Source organism: Myotis lucifugus, unplaced genomic scaffold (genome assembly GCF_000147115.1).
Source record: "Myotis lucifugus unplaced genomic scaffold, Myoluc2.0 scaffold_83, whole genome shotgun sequence".
Taxonomy (NCBI): domain Eukaryota; kingdom Metazoa; phylum Chordata; class Mammalia; order Chiroptera; family Vespertilionidae; genus Myotis; species Myotis lucifugus.
The window spans coordinates 37333-57336 of NW_005871131.1; the positions used below are offsets into that span (position 1 = coordinate 37333).

Sequence of the window (20004 nt, forward strand, 5' to 3'; positions counted from 1 at the left end):
CGCTGTGCAGCCGGTAGGTCGGGAGGTCGGGAGGTCGGGAGGTCGGTGGGATGGAGGCTTGGGCGGGGCGAGCTCGGGCAGGGGGTCCCCAGCCGGGCGCAGAGGTCCGTGGGCAGGAAGGAGGCCGCTCGGCCGTCCCAGGGTCCACATCCCTGCCCGCGAGTCTGAGCGTCCCTTCCTGAGCCTTGGCAAGTGGGAAAGGAGTGGCGCATTTAAAAATATATACTTTTTTTTTTTTTTTTTTTTTTTTTTTACTGATTTTAGAGAGGAATGGAGAGGGAGGGAGGGAGAGAGAGAGAGAGAGAGAGAGAGAGAGAGAGAGAGAGAGAGAGAGAGAGGCATCAATGATGAAAGAGAATATCATTGATCCGCTGTCTTCTGCACACCCCACACTGGGGACCAAGCCAGAAACCGGGGCATGTGCCAGGAATTAACGGTGATTTCCTGGTTCATAGGTCGAGGCTCCACCACTGAGGCACGCAGGTGGGGCAAATGGGCGCATTTTTAAACAACCTTGCAGATTAGTCCTGTGTTTAACCAGAGCGGTTTGAGGGACTCTGCCCCTCGACCCCACCTCCTGTCGAAGCCCCAAGAAGAGAAGGGGCCGAGATTCTGGCCCTCATCAGCCACTCAGTCGCCCTCCTGATCGCTACCACATCGTCTCCTCCGTCCTTGGTGTCCCCATCTAGAAATTGGCCCAGAACTGAGGCACCTATCTCACAAGTTGTTACAGAAATCAACAGCCTCCATTTCCTTCCTTCCTTCCCTCCTTCCTTTCCTTCCTTCCTTCCTTCCTTCCTTCCTTCCTTCCTTCCTTCCTTCCTTCCTTCCTTCCTTCCTTCCTTCCTTCCTTCCGCAAACACTTTAGGCACCTACCCTGTGTGTGCAAAGCCTGTGTCAGTCCCCTGCTAGGTACCAAGGTTCTAAAGATCGACGTTACTAGAAAATTCCTGCTTTTGCAGCCCTCATGCTCAGCAGGCCAGCGAGTCAGGTGTTTACATATAATAAGAGAGATGTTCACTGGTGGGAGGAGCCTCTTACAGGTGGGAACACAGAGGGGGCATCAGGTAAGTGCTCTAAAAAGGAGAGAACCCCAGCCTTTGGGGGTTACTAGTACCCACAGTATTGTTTGCCAGGTAGCAGGCAAGGACAGAGACTTCCAAAAACCCTTAAGCCACAGATCTATTTGTCAAATGAGATCTTACACAGAACTCTAGTAAGTGAAACGTGAAGGTACAGGGTCCTTGTAGAATCAGGGTGGGTGGCTTAGAAGCCCTCCTGCTTGGCTCACCTCCCCACAGGTTCTCACGTAGCAAAATCTCAGGGTTCCTTGGCACACAGTTTGAGAGCCACTGTGATGGTCCTAGGGACATGGACGTTTGGGTCAGCCAGAGGCGAAGATCTCAGTTTCCATTCTGGTTCTGCCAGTTCTTGGCTGTGTGTCCTTTGCAAGTTTCTAGACTTCTCTAGACCTTAGTTTCCTTGTTTGTGGATTGGTGAGAAAAATAGTACCTGTTGTGAAGATCAAATGCACTTTTCATCGGTGTCCATTCAGCCCAGTACCTGCCGGGTTGTTGGGTCACATGGGGTTGAATGCCTGTGAATCTAACCTGAAACTCCCTCCAGCTCAAGCCAAGAGAGCTCCCAGGTGATCTGACTGGGGAGAGAGAATAAATTGGGTTCAAATTCTAACTATGCTTCTTGCTGGCTGTGTGACCTTGCATAGGTCACTTAACCTCTCTGATCCTTGTTTTTCCCACCTCTGAGAAATGAAGATAGTCTCAGGTCTCACCTCAGAGGTTTAAAGAGACGACACATGAACTACATTTAGACCCCTTAAGAACATTCATCATCCCCAACACTGGCATCTTACCGGCCAGTTCCTCACACAAATGAAGGAGAGTGCCCAGCAGAGGTCTTGCTGGGAACCATGTCCTCTCCCTCTTGCCAGCCACACTCATTCCCATGCAGCAGCTGCCATCACCCATGGGCTGTGACAGAAGAGAGAGGTCTGTCTGTCCGTCACAGGCCCTGTGCACACTGGCAATGTACAAGTGCCCAGAGCTGGGGTGGGTGGGACTGGAAGGGAGCTATTGATCCTTGTGAAGGGTTGGCAGAGAGGAAACGGGACTCCGAGTTTGCAGCTCACTCTTCCATCTTCCTTATTGGGACATGCCTGGATGCGTGCTCCCACTGTCAACCTGTTCAGCAGGAAATGGCTCACAGAGGCAGCAAGCCCCCCAATCACAGACTCCGTTTGCCCTCAGCAACACTGGTTTCCTGGGCATTTCTGCGTCTCTCTCCGTCAGTCCTTGTAATACAGCAGTGAAGCAGCCGAGCATATTCTAGCCTATTTGGGGGCTGGTGAAGCCAGGGAATGGAATGCTTTCTGGTGGAACTGGGAGCTTGGCCTCTCCAAGGTCTGCTCTATGTGTCGATTCTGTTAAGGATGAGACAGCCACCTGTAGGTTTGCAGCTGTGATGGGGCTGATCTCCAGTGGGACCTCTGTCCTTCGGATGCTCTAGGACAGTGATGGCGAACCTTTTGAGCTCGGCGTGCCAGCATTTTGAAAAACCCTAACTTAACTCTGGTGCTGTGTCACATATAGAAATTTTTGATATTTGCAACCATAGTAAAACAAAGATTTATATATATATTTTTTAAATATATATTTTATTGATTGTTTACAGAGAGGAAGGGAGAGGGACAGAGAGTTAGAAACATCGATCAGCTGCCTCCTGCACACTCCCCACTGGGGACGTGCCCGCAACCAAGGTACATGCCCTTGACCGGAATCGAACCTGGGACTCTTCAGTCCGCAGGCCGACGCTCTATCCACTGAGCCAAACCAGTCAGGGCCAAAGATTTATATTTTTTATATTTATTTTATATATTTAAATGCCATTTAACAAAGAAAAATCAACAAAAAAATGAGTTCACGTGTCACCTCTGACACGCATGTCATAGGTTCGCCATCACTGTTCTAGGAAGAGCACCCTGGTGACTGTTAGACAGGTGGACCAGACTTAGCATTGTTTTCAGCACCTGCTCTGGGAGGCAGCTGGCCACCAGGAGAGGATGCAGGGAGCAGAGTTCTGCTAACTCCCAGCATGCTTAACTGGATAGAAGCTGGTCAGCCTTGGGGCTGAGTCTGGGACTTCCTGCCAGAGCTCCATCTGCCCTTCGCAGTCCCTCAAGTTGTCTTGCCAACTCACCATCCCCTTCTTAGAATGGACTCAGCAACTGCAGGCTGCTTCAGCATGGCTGGGGAGCTTGCACCAGATGCCCCCGACTGCCTACCTGCCTTTCAGGTCAGTCCAGGCAAGATTCCCCTGCATGATCCAACAGGAGGCCTGCATGAGCCAGTCCCAACAGTGGCTAAAATAGAGACGACGGAGCATAGAACACCTAGCCAGAAGCGCGGCCTGTATTGCAAATTCCCAGCTGCCTCCTCCCAGCATGCATAGGGTGGGAGATGGAATGGGGGAGGCGGGGAGGGTGTTACTTGGACCAGGCCCTTATGTCCTTTTGTTAAGATGTTCCACATTTTTAATTGACATTTTTGCGATCATTGTAAACTCATTCATTTTAATTTTTGCATGGGTATTATATGGAAACCTCTTCTCTCCCATACCTTTGTCCGGTTTCTTTTTTTTCTTGGTGAAAGAGATTACTTTATTTTTATTTTTTATTGTTTTATTGCTTAAAGTATTACAAAGAGTATTACATATGTCTCCTTTTTTCCCCCCGCCCTTGACAATCCCCTGGCCTCCCCTACCCCCCAGTGTCTTATGTCCATTGGTTATGCTTATATGCATGCATATAAGTCCTTCGGTTGATCTCTTACCCGCCCCTCCTGCCCCCCAACCCTCCCCAGCCTTCCCGCTGTAGTTTGACAGTTTGTTCGAGGCAGCTCTGCCTCTGTATCTATTTTTGTTCATAAGTTTATAATGGTCTTTATTATCCATAAATGAGTGAGATCATGTGGTATTTTTCTTCATTGACTGGCTTATTTCACTTAGCATAATGCTCTCCAGTTCCATCCATGCTGTTGCAAATGGTAAGAGTTCCTTCTTTTTTACAGCAGCATAGTATTCCATTGTGTAGATGTACCACAGTTTTCTAATCCATTCATCTACTTAGGCTGTTTCTTATAATGCTCCCCTGACCAAGGAGTTCACTCTGTGGTGCATTTTGATGTGGCCAAGGGCTTGCTAACCCAACAATGAAAATTCTGCTCACCCTTGACCTTAGGTTGGTGGTTGATCGTGCAACCCAGTGGCACATCTGCTGCTCCCTTTGGGGAGATGGGGGGGAGGGGTGTATGTTTCCTAAACTGGCTGACCCTGAGCGAAGTTTCTGGCAGGGGGATCTGTGGGTGGTGGAGAATCGTGTCCCTCTGTGGAGGCCATTTTGTCTTCTGGATCCTGGGGTCCGGTTGGGAGGGCAGGCATGGGTGGGGGAGGCAGGGCATGGCCCCGTTCCCACACAGGGAGAGGCAGGGCATCCAGCAGGGCCGGACCGAGGGCACCAGGGCTGCCGGTGGGTGAGTCATTTTAGGGGAAACCAAACAGGGCCCTTCTTTGAGTGAGTGAGCTCTGGGCCGCCCTCTGACTCCCCTTGTGAGAAGCCAGGCCTAGCTTTCTGACACGGGGGAGAGGGGTGAGTAGGAGGGTGCATCGGGGTGGGGGCACTGGCAGAGCTTCCCAGACTCTCTTCCCTGACTCTGGGGGCTCATTTCTCACGGGCAGCATGCAGGAAGGCCCCGTCTCCTGATGGGACCCTCCCTGCTCTGGGTGCCTGTCCAGACTAGGCAGACCCCTCGCCCTCCTCTGTGCTCCCTCTCCTGTTATCCATGACTGGAAGGCTGGGACTGTCTTGGGTGGCCAACAAGGCACCCTGATTGATGGTGTCCTGGGGACTGAGCAGAGGCTGGCAAGTGATGCCAGTATCTTCTCCTAGGAGCTCTGGCTGGGACATTGCCCCAAGAAACAGCATGGAACGTGATAAGAGAGAAAGCTTATGCCCAGGAAGTAGCTCTCAGAAATGCAGGAGAACCGCGGAGCCCCCAAAGTACTCTGTGATGAAGACTCCTGCCAGCCTAGAGCATAAACTGAGAAAGATTGCTGTGGGACCAGATTCTGGGTTGGAGAAGCCTCCAAGCTCTGAGCCCCCAGGTTCGCCCTGGCCTGTAGTCCCACCCACACTCCCCGATTTGGAGCAGCTCCAGAAATTGCCCCTGACAAGCACTGATAAGCAGTACCCACTGATGAAGCAGCGTGGATTCTACTCTGACATCCTCAGCCCTGGATCCTTGGATAAGCTTGGGGTGAGTGTGGCAGCCGTCTCCTACCAAGCCTGAGCCCTCCTTGTGGGTTCCATTTGTCCATCCTTCTTTCCTTCCTTCCATCTACCCATCCACCCATCCACCCACCCATCAGTTCATTTGTTCACTTATCCATCCACCTATCTACCCATCCATCTATTAATTTGTCTATTCATCCATCCACCCACTCATCCACCCTTCCTTCCGTCCTCCTGACTATCCATCTGTCCGTCTATCTATCTGTTCACTCATTCAACAATTCATCACTGAGTACCTGCTGTGTGACAGGCCCTGGACTGAGCACTGGATACAGTACAGATGAGAGATAATGTCTCTATTGTCATGGGGCAATGGCTTTGGTTTGGGAGGGGTCCTTGGATGAGGTTGCATACTGCTGAGATCTAAGAGGTAAGATGATGTCTGGTGTGGGGGTGGGGGCAGTTCCCAGGCAGAAGGCAGAGACAGTACAAAGGCTCGGGGTCCCTGACAGAGCCCATGGCCCATGTGGAGGAAAGTACACTGTGAGAGAAGAGATAGAGGCTTGGGGCAGGGAGAGGACAGAGAGGGGGTTCACTGAGCCCTTTAGGCACCAGACAGTGTTAGGAAGGTTTTAAGCAGGGGAGGGGCTAAGAGAGATAGGACAAGGACCCACTGATACCCACTCTGCCTGGAGATGGGAGGTCCACACAGAGACCCCTGCTGGCCTCGCAGCACCTCTGCCTTGCGGCTCAGTTCCAGGACCTACACCTGGAGTGCTCTCGGAGGGAGGAGAGCCAGACCAGAAGGGGTAGGGCCCACTGCAGCCGCGAATGGGGAATTGTACAAACTCTCTGGTTCTGCCCCACCCCCAGGCCCCTGTGGTGCTCCCCAGCGGACTCCAGGAAGACACCTGGCCTTGGGGTCCCTCCCAGGTCCTACCCGTCCCCGGGATGTTTATGCCCCCTTGGGGTTCTGCGGTTTGCTTCTAGGAAGTATGCTGTGGCCCTCCCATGAACCAGAACCTCTTACGGCAGGCCGACCTTGACAAGTTCACCCCAAAAGGTCAGTGCCCTGGAGGGCTGGGTGGGACTCTAGCCTCAGGGAGACCCTGGCTGAAGGTCTCAGTTTCCTCTAATGTAAAATGGGGATAACAAGGGATGAGGTGCTTGGCAAGGGCCCTGCTCGCTGACCTGAGTGCTGAGTGAGCCACAGCTGCTTTCTCACACTCTCAGAGCTGTGACAAGGGTACCGCGTGGAGGGCGTGGGGTGCTGAGGGCCAGGGCTCCCGTTCCCTCCTCCCAGCTGGGGATGGTAGGGCATTTACATGTGCCTTGGCTGCCTCCCCCGGGCCGGGGCTTGGAGAAGGCCAGGACTGTGTCTGTGCTGTTCCCCGCTAGGGCCTCAGCACCTCGAACAGAGACGGCCCGGGACGGTGCGCAGGGGCTGTTTGCTGAAAGAGGACATGAGGACTCTGTCCTGTGTCTGATGAGTCTTGTTAGGACCAGGACGGGTCTGCAGGAAGTGGGGCAGTCCCAGTGCTGGAGGGAAGAATGGGGTGGTTCCAGGAGAGGCAGCGAGCAGGGTGGGGCCTTGAGTGGCAGTGAGGAGCTAGGTGGGGCCCTCCCACTTGCTGGCAGACAGGACACCCCTTCAATGAGGCACAGATGTCCCAGGGTCCTAGCTATCTGCCCTGCTCTCCAAGCCCAGCAGAGGCCTGGCTCTTTGTTGGCACTAACCAGATGAATCCTGCCAGGGCCCACGGGTCTCATGGCGTCTTTGAACCCAGCAAAGTGGCAGAGAAACATCACATGTGTGTGCATTCTGTGATCTGAGGATCCAGCCTGTTGTGTTCAACAGTCTCACAAGTATATGTGGCCCAAAAAGTGGTTACAGACCACAGATGTAAGAGCTGTGGGGGTGCTGGGGAATGGTGCTGCCACCATCCAAGGTGGGTAGGGCTGGGTGGTCAGCAGCTCTGCTGAAATGCCACCGGGTGGTGGCAGTCAGGGTTCTGGGCAGCCAGCAGCAGAAGTCCACTCTGCTGCCAGCAGGCTCGTCGAGGCAGCAGGGGCCAGAGGCCAGGCTTTGCTTCCTCCCCTGGCTCTGTCTTGGCCCTGAGACTCAGGGCAGGCCCAGGAGCCCATGTTCTGGGAGTGGAGTGGTGTCATGGACCCACAGGCTCAAGAGCAGGTGACCAGGGGTCTGAAAACTGCCTTGTGCTGTGAGGTTCTCCTGAGCACGTGGCGGCTCTGGTGAAAGAATGGGCTTCAGCTGAGCCTCTGGAGGCTTCTGTGGGGCCCCAGAGAGAGGGTGAGGCTCAAGGAGGGGTCAGAGGGCCCCCAGGAGATGGAGGGGGACCATCACTGAGCTGTCCTGAGCCCCTCCAGCCCCCGGGGAAGGTGGCTCCTGAAGCACCTTCCCACGCCTCATTTCCCAGCTCCATGGTCTCGGTTTTCCTGGAACTTTCCACTTAACAGCCCAAACCCTGAGCAACACCTCAGCCCCAGGCAAGCTGGAATGGTCACCCTACCAATGGGTCTCTGTCCACCAGCTCCCCTTCCCCCAGACCTGGCACGAACGCCTCTGTCTGGCCTGGGTGTCTAAGGAGAGGTGTCCATTGTGTGACTGGAAGGTCCCCAGGGCGCAGGTGGTGGTGCCTCTGCTCTATGGCCACCAGGTTGCCCTGAGTTTAAAATGGTCCCAGGGAGTGGATGGATTTCAGACTGATATCCTTTGGGGGAGAGGGGGGGCAGCTCTAGGGTAGGGATAGCAGGAACCCATCCCAAATGTGCAGGGAGCTACCACTTTGCCTTCCTATCTGGTTGTAGTCCTCACCGGAGGTTTGGTTCAGCATCTGGCTTGAGCCACCGCCACTGGTGCCGGGGTCGTGGGCGGCGTGGAGGGGAAAGATGGAGCATGCCGGCTCTGGGCAAGGAGAGCAGGACCAAGCAGACCTTCAGGAGGCTTTGTCCCTCGGGCTTGCACTCCCTTGGGTGCCTGGCACCACGTCTGGCTTCTCCCACCACTGCCCGGCCATAGGCTAACATGCACACCACGTCCCAAAGTGTGTGTATGCCTCATGCCTGCCTCGAGCTTTGTCTTGGGGGGGGGGCGTGGTTTGAGCCCCAGCCTGAGTCTCTGCAGCTCCTGCCCCTCCTCCACCTGCAGTCAGAACCTTTGAGTTTCCTGACGACTTCGAGGAGCGCCTGAAGGAGGAGCACATCGGCGCCACCACCCAGCTGCTCACCCAGGCCGACTTCCCGCTGCAGGCCTATGAGCCCAAGGTGCAGGTGCCCTTCCTGGTGCTGCCAGGCCAGTGCCCCCGCAAGATTGAGATTGAGAGGTATGGCTGGTGGGCTGTGGGAGGGCCTGTCCCCACAACTTGGGGTGGGGGACAGCGGGCAATTCAGTGACCCTCCCCACAGAGGTCACTAAGATGAGTCTGGGTGCAAGTTTTCGCATCAAAGCCTCTAGGCCTTTGGTCTTTTAATAGGAACAAAGGGCCTTCCTTGCTGTGGCATCGGGGAGGGTGACGTTTGGGTGAATGTGGCAGAACTGCAGGCAGGACAGAAGGGCAGTTGGAGCCCAGTACACCAGCTCCAGTCCTTACACTGCTTCCTGCTGAGTCTCATAGGGGCAAAGGGCCCTGGAGGGTCCCTGGGCCACATCCCTGCCACCTCGGTCCTGTGGGCTTTTGCAGACACCCATTTTGTTCACACAAGCCATCATGAGATTTCCCTTGTCTTCCTCCGCCAGGCGGAAGCGACTGTACCTGAGCCTGGACATTGCGCAGTTGCTGGCCGATGAGGGCATTGACTCCAACAAGCTCATGCCCAGGCACCCGGACCCCTACCACCCCCAGACCATCGAGCAGGGCAATGACCCGCTCTTCCCCATTTACCTCCCGCTGAAGGTGAGCCCAGCTTCCACGGAGGGCTGGTGGTCCGGGGGTTGGGGTGCAGGACCTCCGTTGAGGGGTCAAACCAGAAAGGGGACCCCATGGCAATTGCAAGTTCTTGTCAAACAGGGCGACTGCATCATTGGAGTCCCCTAGGGATCTCAAGCATCCTAGGCTGAGACAGAGGGGCCCGAGGACTCATGGGGTGCTGATTCTCCACTTCTTCCCTGGGAGCCTAGGCAGCCTGTAGGCCTGCTTCTGCCCCCCCCCTCCCCCAGGCACCAAGAAGCAGCCCAGCTGGACTGTGGAATATGTACAAGCCTCCCTCACACTGTTCTAGGCTCACTGAGATGGGGAGATGGAGTGGAGGAGGCATCATTGCAGCCCCTTTGGGGTACTGATGGGGAAACTGAGCCCAGGGAGGAGAGAGAGGGAAGGTAACCTGCTCTGGCTTTCACCGCCTCCCCGTCCTTCCTCTCCCTGGCCCTGAGTGTCTCGTGGGGAGGCAGAGCTGAATCCAGTTGCACATGCCCTGCTAAGGTGGCCTCCCGACAGCCCTGACTCTCCATCATTCCCAAGTCTGGGTGGGGTGCTCAGGAAAATCAAGGGCCACCTCTTGCCTCGGACCTGAGCTAGATGACCCTGAGCAGTAGGAAGAAGAGCCCCTATCCCCCTGTGAGTCCCCAGGTACCCCTCTGCCTGAACCTCAGGATGGTTTAGCTTGACAAGGATCCAGGGTTCCATAGAAACAGAACTCATGGGCCCCTGTGAACAGCAGAGGAGGTGCTCAGCTCTCTGGTCCCCAATCTGCAGCACCTACACCTGGAGGAGCCTACGTAGGTACCCCATCCTCTGCCTGCCCAGCCACTCGGGGCCCAGTGGGTTGAGCTGCCTTCTCCTGACATCTGCTGCTTTCTTCCAGGTGTTCGACAATGAGGAGTTTGACTGCCGGACGCCCAGCGAATGGATCAACATGGGCTTGGAGCCAGGGTCTCAGGTCAGGAGACCAGTCCCAGGGAAAGCCCTCCTGCCCACCGATGACGTCCTGGGCCACGGTGAGCAGGGCCAGCCTGGGAGGGGCAGGATCCTGGGTTGTACCCTCCTGTCCCAGCAGTAGCCCTGCCGTGGGTCCCTGGGCTGCCCTGGGACCTGGCAGCCCTGGGAGGTGAGGGCCCCACCTTTTAAGACCTCCCAGCCGGCATACAGGCCAAGGGGATGGCTACACAAAGGCCAGAAATGCAGGGACCAGGGATGACATCAGTGGGAGGGCTGGGGAAGGGACTGCTGGATGGTGTCTAGAGTTAAAAACAAAACAACTTTGACTTATTGGTAATAAAAAATATACATGTCTGTTAGAGATGTTCAGATGTGAATAGGGGCACAGTTTGAACCCTTTCATCCCACCACCCAGAACTCACCATTGCTCCAGCTCAAATTGTGGCCTCTCAGCCTTCACCTCTACATGGACAATACACACAGTCACACACACTCACACGCTTGCAAACACTCAGACACAATCACACACGTTCCCAAGCATGCTATCCCACGCACCATTGCACACACAAACATATGCATTCGCACTCATGCACATTTTTACCAAACACACACACACACACACTTGTACTGTCACCCACTTGCAGCCACTATCGCACCCCCCCCCACCCATACTGATGCCCAGGTTTGCTTGGCCTTGTCTGTGTTGGCACGTCCTTTGGAGCTGGGTCTGCCCTGGGGGCCGGGAGGCTCTCTCCAGTCGGCTGCTGTCGGGAACAGTGCCAGGGTGAGCTTCCTCGGCCACCACCCCGGCCTGTGTGGCTGGCTCTGTGCAGGCATCCTAGGAAGCTCTGGGTCATGTGGTTGGAGTTTGGAGGTGGCCATGCCCCTGTGCGAGGCTGAGGGTCATTCTGCTTCCTGCCAGTGGGTGAACCAGCCACCACGGAGCAAGGAGGGGGCCAGGTGCAGGTAGGAGTGTGAGAGCCATGTTGGGTTTCAGGCTGCTCAGTGTCCAGGGGGCCCTCAGTGAGTCCGTTGAGCATGCTGTTAACTTTATGTCTCAATTTAAAATCAGGTTAATGCTGGAATCAATTTCTCTGAACTAGACAAGAAACCTAGAATGTTCCCTTTATTTTTTACTTAATTACAAAAATAATTTAACTCAATTGTTCCCAGATCACCAATTCCTGGTGATAAAACCAGAAGGTTTGGGGCTGCATTAACCTTAAATGCACCAAGTAGCAGCCTCCCGGAGTGCTTCTGCTCCTGCCCCTCGTGGGCCCTGGCCTTGAGCAGGAGGAGGGCTGGCAGGGAGCATCCCTGCCAGAGCACTCGTTTTCCGTGGGGGCTGCTTGTGATGTCTATTCCTCTGAGTTGAGCCAAGACAAGGTCAGCATTTTCAAAAAGGAAACCGACGAAGAAGGGAAGAGAAAACAAAAATAGGCCAAAGCCGGGCTGGTGTGGCCCAGTGGTTGATCGTTGACCTGTAAATCAGGAGATCCCCAGTGTGATTCCTGGTCAGGGCATACGCCAGGGTTTCGGGCTCAATCCCCGAGGGTGTGCAGGAGGCAGCCAATCAGTATTTCTTCCTCATCGATGTTTCTATCTCTCTCCTCCTCTCTCTCTAAATAAAAACATATTTAAAAAACACACAAACAGAACCAGAGCCGGTGAGATATTCCACAGCAACCTCCTGTACTCATCTATCCAGCATCCACCCTCAGGCAGTGTTTCCTGGGAATTCCAGCCCTTCCTTCCTCAGTCGGCTCTGTATTGCCCACATTTGTTTTAAGCCACTATGTATTGAGGCCTTCTCTGCCTGGCTCCGTGCCATGTTTGTCTTAATTTCTATGAAAGGTTATTGAGCACCTGCTGTACGTACCAGATTCCATTCTAGGTATAGGGATGCAGCTGTAATCCAGGTGGGACGCGGATGCTAGTGTAAGGAGGCTGACCAGCACCAGGAGGCTGCTGCACTGTATGACCGGAGCTCTCCGAGGGTGCCTGGGGCAACGGCGCTATTTTAGGCAGAGAGGCTTCTCCCAGGGAGAAACCACTTGAGCAGGGAACAAACCAGCAATAAGGTAACTTGAGTGAAGACGGTCGGCAGAGGGCACAGCCCAATGCAAAGGCAGGAGCAAGCTCCAAAGTCTCAGGAATAGGCAGACATCCAAGAGAGAAAGGTGTGGGGTGCAGTGGCAAGAGGGGAGCTGGAGAAGCAGGCTTTCCGCCTGGGGAGTGGAGGGAGGCTCATCCAGACCCGACGGGCCCCGAGGCCCCTGTGAGGACATCACGGGGCAGCAGCCTTCTACTCTGCCTGAGGCTGTCCTGATCTGAGGGGCTCGGGCTCAGCTGCCGCAGGAAGCCTATGGGGAGGGTGCAGGTCACTTGCCCTTCCTCTAAGCCTGTGGGAAGGGCATAAGTTACCCTGGACTTGGTCTGTTTAAAGGGTTCTAGCTCAGACATGATGACCTTTACAACCAGATCCTCAATAGGTCTGTTGCTTGGGGCTTTCCTGCTTCCTCTCCCGGTCCTGCTAGCCCGTCTCTCTCTCTCTCTCTCTCTCTCTCTCTCTCTCTCTCTCTCTCTCTCTCTCTCTCTCCCCCTTTGGGGACATGCTGAGCACAAGGCTGAGAGGCCTGCTCCATCTGGCTCTTCTGCTGCCCCGGGGTTCTACAGAGTCCAGCTCAGCTGGGAGGAAGCAAGGCCCCCGCTCTGCTCGGGCCAGAGGGGGTTTTCCTGGTGGGAGTGAGGCCAGATAGTGACCTCTGAGACCTGTTCCCAGCCCCTGCTGCTCACACTCAGAGGCCCCTGCTCACCCCGTGCAGGGAACACTGGTGGGTTCCCATCCTATTTCAGAGGACCCCAAAAGTCGGGAGCTGAAGTACAAATGGTGCAGTGTTGGTGTCCTGGACTACGACAAGGAGAAGAAGCTGTACCTGGTGCACAAGACAAACGAGAATGGCTTGGTGCGAGATGAGATGGGGCGGCCCATCCTGAACGGAGGGGTCACTGCTGAAGGTACAAGCTTCCTGACCCTGATCCAGGCGGACCCCCAGCTCAGGTTGGGCCTGGCCTGTAACTGAAACCAACCCCCACTAGGGCACAGCCAGCTCAGGTTGGAATTCTCCTTTGCTCTGTTTGTCCTGTGGCTGTCTGTCCCTGACCAGTGAGATCAGAGGGCCCATCACTCAGAGACCCCAGGAAGGGCAAATGGCCATTATTTGATATGTGCCACCTTCCGCATGATGCTGAGAAGGAGCCCGAGGCCCTCAGTTGGTGATGTCTGCCCTGGTGTGGCATCAAGGAATGGCCACGTAAACAGCCACCCCTGCATAGTTCCTTGTTTGTGCAAAGCTCTTTACAGTTTGCAAAGCACTTTCACATCCATCCCAGACAACCTGAGAGGTGGGCAGGGCAGGGAGTGCCATCAGACCCATTTCACAGATGCGATGGGGTCAGAAAAGGGAACCACCTGCTTGGGGCTACCGTGCAGCAGCCACGGAGCCAGGCTGCACCCTGGTGTCCAGCCCAGAGATCCGACGGAGTATTCTCTCTCCCCCCGCCGGCCTCAGGAAGGCCACCCCTCATGAACTGCCAGTACTGGGTGCCACGGATCCAGCTTCTCTTCTGTGCTGAGGACCCACGCGTGTTTACGCAGCGTGTGGTCCAGGCCAACGCCCTACGCAAGAACACGGAGGCGCTGCTGCTGTACAACCTCTATGTGGACTGCATGCCCGCCGAGGGCCAGCAGGTCCTCAACGAGCAGAGCATGAGCAAGATCAAGCAGTGGGCCATGAGCACGCCCCGGATGCGCAAAGGGCCCACGTGAGTCCCTGCCAGGCCTTTCCCCAAGCCCAAACATGGCCACCTCCGGGAAGCCCTCCTGTGGGACCTAGTGCTGCCCAGGGGTAGTGCTCCCTCCATTTTTACCTATTTAAGGCTATCTCGCCCACTGCACTATGGACTTCTTTATATATATAATTTTTTTTAAATATTGATTTCATAGAGGAAGGGAGAGAGAGATAGAAATATCAATGATGAGAGAGAATCATTGATTGGCTGCCGTCTGCACGCTCCCTCCTAGGGATTGAGCCTGCAACCTGGGCATGTGCCCTTGACCAGAATCAAACCCGGGACCCTTCGGTCTGCAGGCCGACACTCTATCCAGTGAGCCAAACCGGCTAGGGCACTATGGACTTCTTGGGCCCAAATAATTTCTTGTTCATTTCCAGATCTCTTATTAACAATATGGACTCATGGGTTCCTATTTTATTCAAAGGGTTATAATCTATTACTACCATTTTTTTATTTTGATGCTCAAATTGTCCCAGATTTGGCCGGTGGGAGCCTCCTCCAGGTGATTCCAATGTCCTTCTGATATGTTCCTATTGTTTTTTAGCATGTTTTTACTTTCTGGCACAGCGAGAAGTTCTGGACTCATCTTGTACTTTCCCAGACCTAGCCCCGAAATCAGCTATTTCTCCAAGGAGCCCTGGTTCCTTTTAGTGGGCAATGGTATTTAAAAGCCAAGATCTGGGCATTAGATGTGCTCATTGCTACTGGGAAATCATTTTTATTTTTATTTTTATTTTTTTATTGATTTCAGAGAGGAAGAGAGAAGGAGAGAGAGATAGAAACATCAATGATGAGAGAGAATCATTGATCAGCTGCCTCCTGCATGCCCCCCACTGGGGATCGAGCCCATAATCCAGGCATGTGCTCTTGACCAGAATTGAACCCCAGGACCCTTCAGTCCACAGGCCAATGCTCTATCCACTGAGCCAAATCAGCTAGGGCTACAATATTTCTATTATATAAAACTTGCTGATGTTTTCTTTGTGACCTAATATATAATCAGTTTTTGTGAATATTCCATTCGTACTTGGGAAGGGGCATAGTTCTAGTATTAGGGTATACAAATATATCAATTATTAGGATGTATTATACTCTAATAATATATATTATATATAATATACATAATATATATTTTATAAAATATATATATATCTGTATATTATATATATTTTATACATAATATATATTCCATAAAATCTACCTTATTGATTACTATGTTATTTATGTCTTCTATATCTTCACTTACTTTTGTCCACTGAGAGAAAATGTTATATCATCATTATGAATTGCAACTTTTAGCCTTAAAAAGTGTCCTTTATCAGGTATAATGCTTTTAAACTTGAATTTTACTTTGTTTGATATCAGAATTATAATCTGGCTTTTTTTGTTGTTTCCATCTTCCTGATGTATCTTTGTCCATCCCTCTATTTTTAGCCTTTCTGTTTTAGATAGGTCTTGTTATCAACATATTGGGTCTTTGTGAGTCAAATTAAAAATCTTTTTCTTGTAATAAGTGATAGAGCTGATATGTTTAATCTCAATTATGTCATATTATTTAATATTATAGTTATTACTAGAGGCCCGATGCACGAAATTCGTGTAAGAGTAGGCCTTCCTTCCCCCGTCTGCTGGCACCAGCTTCCCTCTGGCACCCGGGACCTGGGCTTCCCTTGCAGACTCGGCTTCATCCAGAAGGTCATCTGGAAGGATGTCCAGAAGGAAGTCTGATCTAATTAGCATATAATGCTTTTCTTATTATAGATGCTATGTTTCTCTACATGATGTATTTTCTTTGTTCTTTTACTTTTAAAATTCATTTTGGTATTTAGGTAGATTTGTACCTTCATTTTAGTGAATTCTTTTGTACTTCTCCTCTTTATAATGCCTGTAATCCCCTGCTTTCCTACTTAACCTTTTAATATCCAGTTTGTCAGTTTTTAACGGTATTTCTAACTCTCTTCTATTTCCTATGCAACAATCCTCAATCTCATTCTACTTTCTCCTTCCATTTTTAGTTGCTTTTTTCTACTGAATATTTTAACATATTTTTTCACTCTCATCTGTATCTTTGTTTTAGTCTTAAATCTACAATTAAATATATTAAGCATATTAGTCCTTTTTCCTGACGTTTTCCCGATTATTTCATAGGGGAGGAAGAAAGTCCTTTTCCTTACACCTTTCTAGGTTTTCTGCTGGGGCTCTGTAATAAAGGACAGATTAACAGGAGGAAAGCATACAAATGTATTTATATGTTTTAGTTGACATGGAACCCTCCCTAAGGAAATGGAGACTGAAGAGGTTACACCCAAGTGCTGTTATGCTAGGCCTGGTGGGGAGGGGACAGCTGTGGGAAATGTGACAGGACAAAGGACATGAGCTGGGGTAGGCAACGGGGAGAGCTGAGCAAGGCCTGTTCCTTCGAGTCCTCTTGGCAGCGCGCCATCTGAGAGCTAAGGTTGTCCTTTCCTCCAAGGTATGGGAGAGCACCTCTCAGGAGAGGGTCTGATGACCTTGCCTCAGGACAAGGTCAGAGGGTTCCTCCTGCACCCGCTCTTTCCCAAATTCCTTCAGCTTAAAACAGTCAGTATGCGAAGGTCCATATTTTGGGGTAATGTGCCTGGAACCCCATCAGTCTCTTGGTTGGGTTCAGCTCCTCTTCCATTATATTCTTATAAAGGCTCAAGGGTATAGCGTCCTAGAGTTCTTGCATGTTTAAAACCTGAAGGACAACCTGACTGAATATAAAATTCTTGGTTCATCCTTTTATTCCTAGAGCGGTTTTTTTGTTTGTTTTTGATCCTCATTGAAGGATATTTCTTTCCATTTATTGATTTTTAGAGAGAGTGGAAGGGAAGGGGGGAGACACAGAGAGAGAAACATCTATGTGAGAGAGACACGTCAATCAGTTATCTGCATGCACCGTGACCAAAACCGAACCCGGGACCCTTCAGTCCGTGGGCCGACGCTCTACCCACTGAGCAAAACTGGCTAGGGTTTGTTTTGTTTTAATGGTTGCCTTGCTTTGTATGTTGCTTTTGAAAAGCCTGATACCAGTCCAGTGGCCCGTCCCTTGTAAGCTGTTTGATTATTTTGCCTGGAGTGCTTGAGGATTTTTTTAATCTTTAAAGCCCAATCATTTTACTAGAATATGCCTCAGAGTTCATCATTCTGGGTCAGTTTTCCCAAGTACACAATGGGCCTTTTAAACACAGAAATTCAGATATTCTTTTATTTCTGCAAGTTCCTTTTGAATTACAGGTGTGTGTGTGTGTGTGTGTGTGTGTGTGTGTGTGTGTGTTCTTTCCAGAGCAGGAAGCTTTTATACCTTTTAGACAAAGAATCAATAGATTTGTGAAGAATGGAGAGGTAGGGGGGTTGGTTTAGGATGGGGGTGGGTAGTCCCTGGTGAAGAAGTAACTAGGAAGATAGGGGCTAGTTTGACAAGGTTTGTTGGTATGTATGGACGAATGGCTCAGCAGCCCCAAATTTTCCAGCTGTCTGCCCACTGCACACCCCATCTCCTGAATTATAGTTTTAAGTATTAGTTTTGTTTTATTGTTTTGTTTTTCTTCATCAGAGATTCCATTATATCTATCTATCTACCTATCTACCTCTCTGTGTTGCTGCTTCTTTGCCAATTTCTAATTCAACCATTTTCTGACCCCTTTTAGTTCTTTCTCTTTATGATTTTTATTCTCTTGGTTATATCCCTGCCTTTCTTCAATGTACTTTATTACATTTTTATTGACTCTATGATTACACTTATTTATTTGACTCTATTCTTCCTTGGGAACCTTGTAATTTAGCCTTCCTTCCTGAGAAAGTTTTGTTTCTTCCATTTCTTTTCTTTTCAGTCAAATACCTTTCTTCCCATTTTCCTATTTCTGTGTTCTGTCTTTGGATCTGATTTAAGGTGTTTTGTTCATATGCCCAAATACTTGTTTGAAGATGTTTAGTTCAGTTTGAAGAGCTGTGCTAGTTTTCTCCTGTTGTGTCTGTTTCTTTTTTGAGGAGTGCATGAGACTTTTCATCAGTTAAAGTCTTCTCTCTCTTTTTCTTATAGTGACTTCATATAAGTGTACTTCACTTTCACCTACTCACTTCATGGATTTGGGATGTTTTGCAAGATTCCTAGTTCAAGGTTGCCCTCTTCTGTTAGTGTAACAAACTAGCTTTCTGTTTTTAATACATGGCCGTGTGTGTGTGTGTGTGTGTGTGTGTGTGTGTGTGTGTAAGAAGAATTGTGTGCCCTCCAAGTTTTTTTGTTCTCTCTTATCTTTGAGGACTCTAATGTTCACTTTTACTTTTCCCCCAGTCACCTTTCAATCTCTAAATGACTCCTTTCCTGTCACCTTCCTCCTCATCAGTCATGCCCTTCCGAGAAACTACTTTGAATGCATGCATGTCAGTTTCTTCCTGATGCTTTGCCTGGACTCTTGCTCAGTATATCTGCCCGTGGGATGGGCTTGCTCTTTCTGGCAGGACTTTGGATCAATCTTAGGGCTACCACTACTCCCTCCTTCACAGTTTTCCTCAGTCTTCCCTTGTTCTCCAGGAAGGCTTGCAGCAGGAATGTGAGCAACTGCTCACTGGGAGTTGATGTTTATTTTTCTACCTAAAGATAATGTGAAGTTTGAGCATTCTCTCTATTCTATGCTAAAGGTGTTGTTTGTTCTTGCTTTTCTTTTTTTTTTTTTTGTATGTATGTATTTTTGAGAGTGTGCTGGGAGAGTTGAATTGATGTAGCCACCATTACCTTGGTTGCCCAGAACCCCATTTCTTCAGTTTTAGGTTATTGAGAACATTTACATAATAAAGATGCTGGGCTCAGATTGGCTTAGCCATCAGGGAAATACACAGTACTTTACCTGTAACGAGGAATCTGATGCAGGCGGTCTCAGGCTCAGAGTGTGGGGCTCAGCATGCCTCCGGTGCATGCTGGCTTCATCTCCAGGCAGGACGGCAGCTGCCGTTTCTGAAGCACAGGTTCAGGGTCCATTAAGTCCTGCCGTAGGTCAGAGTCCCTAGAAGCAAAGTGTGATTTGGAGATTCTTGGGTAAGTGATTGATTTGTTGATGAAGTCCTCTCAGGAGAAATCTGTAGGGGAGAGAAGGATATGGTGGAGGAAGCAACGAGGCAAAGGTGTGGATTTAGGATGAGTCTAGCTAGCCTCTGATCCCATGGAGAACTCTAAATGAATGCCGCCACAGAATTTATCCTGAGGGAGACAGGACAAGGGGGCTTGATTTTGTATGTTTGCCTCAGTTATTGGTCATTGGAGGAAGCAGCACTTGAGCTGAGTTTGCTGGACTGGGAAGCAGAGAAGCACAGGAGAGCTGCAGGCCAGGGACTGGGTGAAGGATGTCCCTGACAAGAGGAGGGCTCCTGGATGTCGTGGGCCACCTCCCGCCAGAGCCTTTCCTGCTTGTCACATGGGGCTCTGAGCCATGGACATGCCTTCATTCGTTTCTTAGTTTCTTTCTTTCTTTCTTTCTTTCTTTCTTTCTTTCTTTCTTTCTTTCTTTCTTTCTTTCTTTCTTTCTCTCATTTCTTAGTTTCTTTCCTTCCTTCCTTCCTTCCTTCCTTCCTTCCTTCCTTCCTTCCTTCCTTCCTTTTAAATTCTGTTGAAAGTATCGCCTTTTTCCCCCCATTGACCTCTCCCCACCCACTCCCACCCCCCAGCACATCCCCTCACCTTCCTACTGTCTGTGTCCCTTGGTTATGCTTATAGGCATGCATACAAGTCCTTTGGTTGATCTCTGACCGCCCCCCCCCCCACTCCAAACCTCCCCTGCCTTCCCTCAGAGGTTTGACCGTCTCTTCAGTGCCTCTAGTCTTTGGATCGTTCATTTCTTTATGTGTGCACTCAATACCTGCGTACAGGGAATCCTTTGATACCAGGCCCTGTTCAAGGCTCTGCAGAAATGACCATAAGCTGGACATGCCCCA

General features: G+C 51.0%; 1 protein-coding gene across 1 annotated transcript in view; it reads left to right on the forward strand.

Annotated features, from left to right (window-relative positions):
* The window catches only part of DNAH1 (dynein axonemal heavy chain 1), a 74853-nt gene that overhangs the window by 3931 nt on the left and 50918 nt on the right, over positions 1 to 20004 (forward strand). Inside the window, exons 2-8 of the mRNA XM_023755744.1 lie at positions 5197 to 5330; positions 6296 to 6368; positions 8475 to 8649; positions 9063 to 9219; positions 10127 to 10259; positions 13057 to 13218; positions 13773 to 14025. Coding sequence (XP_023611512.1) covers positions 5197 to 5330; positions 6296 to 6368; positions 8475 to 8649; positions 9063 to 9219; positions 10127 to 10259; positions 13057 to 13218; positions 13773 to 14025 — 1087 coding nt within the window. The remainder of the gene's footprint in view (positions 1 to 5196; positions 5331 to 6295; positions 6369 to 8474; positions 8650 to 9062; positions 9220 to 10126; positions 10260 to 13056; positions 13219 to 13772; positions 14026 to 20004) is intronic.